The 7253-nt window shown below is 41.1% G+C and overlaps 1 protein-coding gene across 1 annotated transcript in view; it reads right to left on the bottom strand.

Moving 5' to 3' along the window:
• The window catches only part of LOC104957432 (neuronal cell adhesion molecule-like), a gene marked incomplete at its 3' end in the record, with an annotated part of 10087 nt that extends 4012 nt beyond the window's left edge, over positions 1-6075 (bottom strand). The window contains exons 1-9 of the mRNA XM_010785062.1: positions 5891-6075; positions 5427-5444; positions 4989-5094; positions 4352-4545; positions 3672-3794; positions 3237-3407; positions 1211-1322; positions 897-1081; positions 242-373 (exon numbers count right to left, since the gene is read on the bottom strand). Of these exons, the coding sequence (XP_010783364.1) occupies positions 242-373; positions 897-1081; positions 1211-1322; positions 3237-3407; positions 3672-3794; positions 4352-4545; positions 4989-5094; positions 5427-5444; positions 5891-5984 (1135 nt within the window). The remainder of the gene's footprint in view (positions 1-241; positions 374-896; positions 1082-1210; positions 1323-3236; positions 3408-3671; positions 3795-4351; positions 4546-4988; positions 5095-5426; positions 5445-5890) is intronic.
• Positions 6076-7253: the final 1178 nt, after the last annotated feature.

Below are 7253 nucleotides of genomic sequence, written 5' to 3'. Positions count from 1 at the left end.
GACAGCCCAATATTCTTAAAAATTGTTATTCTTTTTCACCGCATATTTCCGCATATTTCGCAACTTCCCGCAATTTCACCGCATAAAATCACATAAAAACCTCCCATGTTTAATCGCATAATCAAGGAATTTAGCCCGCGTTTTTCTGGAGGGTCTAGTTTAGGTACATGTCAGGCCCTGTGGACATATATGTGTGTTAGTGTAGAATATCTATTTGAAAGCATGGCGTTGTTTTACTCACTCTCTATGGGGACTCCGTTGACAAACCAGCTGATCTTGGGTTTGGGTTCTCCGTTGACTCGACAGGTCAGGATGCCGGTCTCGTTCGGGGCGAGGATCAGGTTCCTGGGGGCGCTGACCCAGAAAGGAGCCGCTGTGGAGGACGAGGAGCAAGATTTTTGAGAGTGACAAAAACAAATTCGGAGCCTTGTGTTTATGATTAAGCTACATGATGAAGCCACATGATATACGTTAAGGGTGCAGAACTATTAGTATCTATGTACAGTAAATGTAATATTAACTTGAATCTGACTAATGAGATATTTTTATTAAAATAGAATCTGATGATGAATGTTGAGCATTTTGTTTTGCCGGCTTGGTAGATTACAAACTAGCATTCATTTAGTCAGTTTTTATTAAAATGATATCCATTTTTTTGTTATGTATCAAGTTTTTGGGTTTTTGTTCATTTGACACTCTAGTCTAGGCCTTTTAAATCTTATCTTAGTCAAAGAAAACTGTAAAAGTCTAAGAATCCAAGATACCAAAAGTGTTTATACATATCTCTCTTGTCAACCCTGCTTGTCAATTGACCTTAAATTCTTATGTAGCGATAACAAAAATATCTACTTGATGCACCGATTGAAACAAATGAATAACCAGGTGAAGCTGCTTACCTTTGACGGTGACTTTAATGATGTGGAAAGCAGTGCCCAGGTTGTTTGTGGCGGTGCAGCGGTAATCTCCCCCGTCAGCTTCATTCACCTCAGAAACCTTGAGGGTTCTCTTAAAGTTATAGAAGGACGTCCTGGTGCTGGGCAGCTCTCCTCCGTCCTTCTGCCAGGAGATCTCTGGAGTGGGCCTGTCACAGAGGACATACAGGATGCTTGTTGTTCTGCTATTTCTACATTCTGTGCTGTCAAATACATTTAGTTTTGTCATTGTTGTAAAACTGTTTCTGTCTCCATGTTATTTATAGATTCCTACTTACAGGCCGTCAGCAATGCACTCCAGCTCCAGAGTCTCTCCTCTCAGAACCATCTCGGTGCTGGTGGCACCAAAAGGCGTCATGAACCCGGGGCGGCGCTCCCCCTCTGGGCTTTCTGAAGACACGAGGACACACAACCACATCAGAACCACTCTGATACACAACAACAAATGGTAACCATGGATGAAACCACAGGCTCAGACGGCCATTTTTATTCTCATGAAGGAAAAGTGGATGTCAAAGTGAATAGGATAATAAATGAGATGACCCAACATGTTTTTTTCAGTAAAGCCTTATCATATTCTATATAAGCAGCATCCTCAGAATCAGAAAGCATGGGGGTATCTCCCTGAGAGGGGTAGCCGTCGGTTTGTTGCTATGGCAACATGGGGCCTTATCTTGGCTAAAAGCAACCCACTTCCAAGCCTCACATACATTCCTAATGGAACGATATACATTTCCTCAGCTGGAAAGGTCAGATAATACAGATAATGATCCCCTTCCACTTCAGGATGTGGACAAAGAGCAATGCCATGTTATAATAATAATAATAACATGCTTCACATGTCGCCATCTTGGATAACAATTGAGGGCTTTCTTGATGCAGATCAGTCCAGAGTGTGTTTATGATACCTGGGGAGATGCAGTTAGTTGATATTTAATGTTATGCATGCTTTGAATGTGGCTTACAACATCCTGGGCTTTTGAGATTGCGGATACTAACCCTACAGGCAAGTTTTTTTTATATTCACCAAAATCTTCATCATCAGACCCGCAATAATCACAATAAGGCTGCACTATATGAGGAAATGATGTGATCACGTTTATGACCATGTACCATGTAAATGTAAACAGATTTGAGTCAGGATGCAATATGTCAATAAATATTCAAATACATGGACATTTATATTATTATCATAATTAAATGATAAGAGAATTATCGGCAAATAAGCTAGAGCCAAATTGGTTTTATTTGTAAAAATCCACAGTTTCAGAGCTTTTATTTTAGTTAATAATTGTAATCAGCAAGAACTAAGGAAATTAAATCATGTATTTTTTCTTAGTACATCTCAGCCTTTTTTTTATCCTTCTAAGGAACAGGTAACTATTAGTTATATGGATGTCTTAGTACAGTGTACTTAGTTCTCCCTCTCTGTTGCTTTTAGTACTGCTAAAATACAGTAAAGGATATTTTTTACAACATTCTTTCATCACACAAATTAAACATTGAAGTGAACACACAAGCTACTAATACAAAAAACGTCATACTCTCTTTCAACTAACTAAAAAATACCGTAATCGGCAATTCTGTGTTTATTGCAAAAGCTGACATTGCGATGATGATAAACACTCAACATATTGAGCAGCCTTACTACACAAAAACTGTCAGGAGAGAGATGAGAGGAAGAGTTTGTTAATGGAGTTGAAGGTGAGCGTGTGTGTTGGGTACGGTGAGGTAAAAGCAGGGCTGGGGTCACGTGAGGGGGCTGAATGGGAATAAACCAGCAGCACTCACCACTATAGAAATCAGTGACATTGTATAAAGCAGCCACAGTCTCATTCATTGTTTCCACTGTAATATAACAGAAAAGCATAAGCATGCACAGCTAGGAAAGAAAACAGGAAATGGGTTATTTTACAATTCACCAATGCATTAGCTAATGCATTAGCTTGTGCAAAGTGCATTGTTGAGATTGATGAGAAATTGTTGACAAATTACGGGTATAGCACTACAATAACAACATTGTTATACCACTAGAAGCACTAAAGCTTAGGAAAGGTAGATTAAAGGAAAAAACAGCAAAACTGAAGCTAATGCAGTTTTGCAGGGACACATGGATTTAAAACAATAGAAATTGTAAATTCTGTTGATCAGAAAATGTGAAAAAAATGCATATAAATGTGCCATCAAGGGGACATTTTTGCAATAATTAGAGAATAAGAATGAAAATACACAATCAGAAAGCTTAAATTTGCAAATATTACATTTTTGTTTTAATTTTGCAGTGAAATTAGTGTCTTGACTTACTGTCCAGCACGGTGACGGAGATGGGCTGCTTCTGCTGGATGGTTTGTGTGTGAGGGAAGCGTGCGTAGCAGATGTAGTCGCTCCTGGTGTCTTCTGGGAGAACGTTGGAGAAGTACAAGTCTCCATTCAGAGCCTGGGACACACGCTTATCCAGCTGGAGCCTCTGGAAGTCTGAAGGACGGGGAGACAAAGAACACGGAATAAAGAACAATATGTAAGTACCTTTTTTACATTTTGTTTTACAACCAAAACATTTGCTATTTCATAAGGTCAGTAAAAGCTTTATTTTTCATCTATTCTCGGAGTCGCCATATGCTATAGTGACTAAATGCTGAATTTGCAGTATGCAATCCTTTGTTTGTGTATTCTATAGGGTGTGGGAATTCTCCCTCCATGTAGCATGTGTTCATATATGTATAAATGCAAATGACTCACTGTTATCCATCCAGAAGATGACCGGAGGGGGCAGCCCAGCAGGGGGTCGGCACTGCAGCACCAGGGAGACCCCCATCTGCACCACGATGGCCTCATTCCTCTCCTTCGACCACAAGGGGGACCCTGCGAGTCACACAAACATCAAACAAAAGGCACTGGAGGCTTCCCGTAGATTCTCAAACAGTGTGGATCACATGAATTCATAGATGTAAAAGTGGCGCAATTTGCTCGGAAGCTAGGAACAAAGTTTAATTCCACACATTTCGGAAAATGGAAAAAGCAACTTGTGATTAACAGCTAAAAAAAACATATAAAAAATGTATCATATTGATGATGTTGGAGCGCAAGCCTTAAGAGTATTTTCCTTTTTACACAAACCAGCACTAGAACTTGTATGTTTGTTAACTCCGTGTTTTTATTCCGTTCCAAAATGTAATTGGATATTTTTTACAACATTCTTTCATCACACAAATTAAAACATTGTAGTGAAAACACAAGCTACCATTAAAGGAAATGTCATACTCTTTTTCTACTAACCAATAATCCCTTTTCTACTAACCCTAACCCAACCCTTACCCAACCCAACCCTAACCCCAACCATAACCCTAATCCTTTCACCAAGTTTCACGAAAATCTGAAGCAAACCAAACCAACAAACTGAACACAACCAGAGTTCTTACTGGACTGCCTGATGACGATGCTGTTGGACACCGCGGTGCCGTGCTCGTTGTGTGCCACGCACTGGTACGTTCCCTCGTAGGCCTCGGCCTTCTCCCCGCTGATGTCGATGACCAGAGTTCCTGAGCTGGGCTTCATCAGGACTTTGGGGTCTTTCTCTTCATCAAAGTGGGTCCCATTTCTTGTCCATGAGAAGCTAGGATCAACAAGGAAGATAATTAGCACTTGATTTTCTAGGCTAGAAGCCACGGGGAAACACAGAAGAGAGGAAATTACGAAGCAGGGAGTTTGGGGGATTGAAAAGCTGATAGCCAATCGAAATTGTCTAAATCACCCCGCCAGGTGTTTTTGAAGTAGTGTCCATGACAACAGTCACTATGGTGATTCATACAGCATTTCCCCAATGCTCAAGAGAAGCCCTCAAAAAAACCAACTTTAATTTCACACATAAAACTGAATGGAAACAGATGGCTCTTAATTGCTGAAACTCTCAGGTTGATTCTTTGGCATGACATCATTTCACAAGCTTTTGTCCCTGAATGATGCCGTTATTTCAAAAATAAATACATGTTATTGACTTGGATTTGTCTATACATGTACTCTGTTACATTGAGAAGTGAAGAGGAGTGTTTGTCTCACCTGGGATGAGGCTTCCCTTTGGCCTCACAGTGGATGACAATGTTCTCCCGCGGATCAAAGATGTAATCCTTCGGGGACTGTAGCGTTATAGTGGGGGGTTGGGGCACTGGAGGAACATGAAAGGAAGCAAACTTCATACACATACAGGGAAATGCATGACACTGGGGGTGGGGTTATAGAATCCAAAAAAATGCATGCAGCAAGCGTCACACAATCATATTTTAACACCGTCTGCAAACAGCTATCTGTTCTGATAGCAACTTACCAGTCCATGAACTGACATAAGACAAGCATCACTCCAAAAACAAGCAAGTCACTTCACACTGAAACACTGTTGAGATAACTGCATGCACATCTAACATTGCTAGAACACACCAAAGCAAGTTTTTAGTGCAAAAAAAAATCTAGGAAGTCACAGCAGTGTTCGAGGCAACTTACATCCTTCCAGTACTTTAGCTTTTTGTCCACCATGACAGGCCGTACCACAGTGATAGAATATTGAGGAAAGGTGTTAGTTTTGGAAAGGAGTAAAGCACAGGTTCAGGTGACAAAGTCGAACGTTCAAGTATTTTTAAGCATTTTGTTGAGCCTGCCTGAAGCTTGGTTTTCCCTCTTTCGTCGTGAATGCTTTTACGGCTTCATCATGCAGGTACAAGTGATGCAAGAAAAGTAGTTGAAGACATAGGGAAACGGAATTCTTTAAAAATGTAATTTCATAATTTAAAGCTGGAAATTTGAGTCCATGCCGAAACATACAAAGCTGAAACACAATAAAAAACTGCTGCATTATGACATTGTTACCCAATACACTGAGTTAGATGGAATTGAAATAACAGTTTTCAAGAGCTCGAAAGCAGTATGGTAATCCTAGTAAAAGGGATATCCATAAGAACAATGCTTACGATCAAGAGGCACTTCCAGCGCCGAGGTCATGTGACTCAAGAGTGTCAATAGCACTGCTCCGAAACCCGGCACCCACTTCCTGTTCCTGTCCATGGTTGGCTGTCACGATGAAAACCTTTTGTCCAGATTCAACGACTCAATCAAGGCCGTCAACGGAGAGTCTGGATCCACACTACAGAGAGGAACAAATATATATAACAATTACCACCTGGGACAGTTTAATGTTAGTGTTGAATTTAGTTTAGGCAACGTGATCACTTGAATTGATCAATTAAAGTGTAGACAAGACTCCTATTATGTTTTATGTTTTCCCTTTCCTTTGTTCACTTCCGTGACATATAACATCACTATGTAATCCTAGCGCTGCTATTGGCTAGCACTCCAGCTCGTTGTACGTGGTAAGCTAAGGGGCAGGACATTTCGGACACACAAGTGGTTGACCAATCACAACAGAGTCGGCCAGCAAACCAATCAGAGCAGACTGGGCTCTGGTTTCAGACAGAGGGTGAAAAGAGGTGCTGCAGCACAGGCAGTATGAGAAAAATAAAGAACTGTTGAACATTAAAGAATGGAAACAAGTCACAGTAGAGACACTACGTAGTAATATGGACCTGAAAATGAGTAGGGCACGATGAATATCACCAAATCATTACTTTTCTGCAAGTTTATTGACATTCTTAAAGCTAAACAACCAACCAGGGTGTGTAAGTCATGGATCAAAAGTCATCCTGCCAAAGTGAAAGGTCTAAAACCATCCTGCACTTGTCAGTCTCTATTCTACAAATAAGACCCTAACTCGTAGAATTTGTCAGTTGTATGGAGTTTTTAGTAATTGCTGCATCCACATTGCATTGCACTTCTTACTGGAACATCCCATGAGCATCACTGAGAGGCCACGTGTTTGCCTGTAAAAACATATGGCATGTGAGTGCGCTCGGCCGGAACAATCACAACTCTGCCGCGGAAATCGGGCTGAACACAGCTTGGCACATGCAAGCACAAACACCACATTAGTGAAAGCAACTTCTGTCAGTGCGTCATACAGATGGAGTTACACATGAGTGCAGGCCGGCCAGCGATAGCTTCTGTTGCGTGGTTCGTTAAAAAGAGACACAGATTGCTACGTACTGCCGTCACAAACACAAAGAACCATGTTGGCGTTAATGGGATTCTGTGAGCGTTACTATAGGGAGTGGAGAATGTGTGTGTGTGTGTGTGTGTGTGTGTGTGTGTGTGTGTGTGTGTGTGTGTGTGTGTGTGTGTGTGTGTGTGTGTGTGTGTGTGTGTGTGTGTGTGTGTGTGTGTGTGTGTGTGTGTGTGTGTGCCTGTGTTTGAGAGAGAGAGAGAGAGTGTGTGTGTGTG

The sequence above is a fragment of the Notothenia coriiceps genome, unplaced genomic scaffold, assembly GCF_000735185.1.
Source record: "Notothenia coriiceps isolate Sejong01 unplaced genomic scaffold, NC01 NC01_scaffold00027035, whole genome shotgun sequence".
Classification (NCBI taxonomy): domain Eukaryota; kingdom Metazoa; phylum Chordata; class Actinopteri; order Perciformes; family Nototheniidae; genus Notothenia; species Notothenia coriiceps.
The sequence above is the reverse complement of the archived record's forward strand: the minus strand, read 5'-3'. Positions and strand labels throughout refer to the sequence as shown.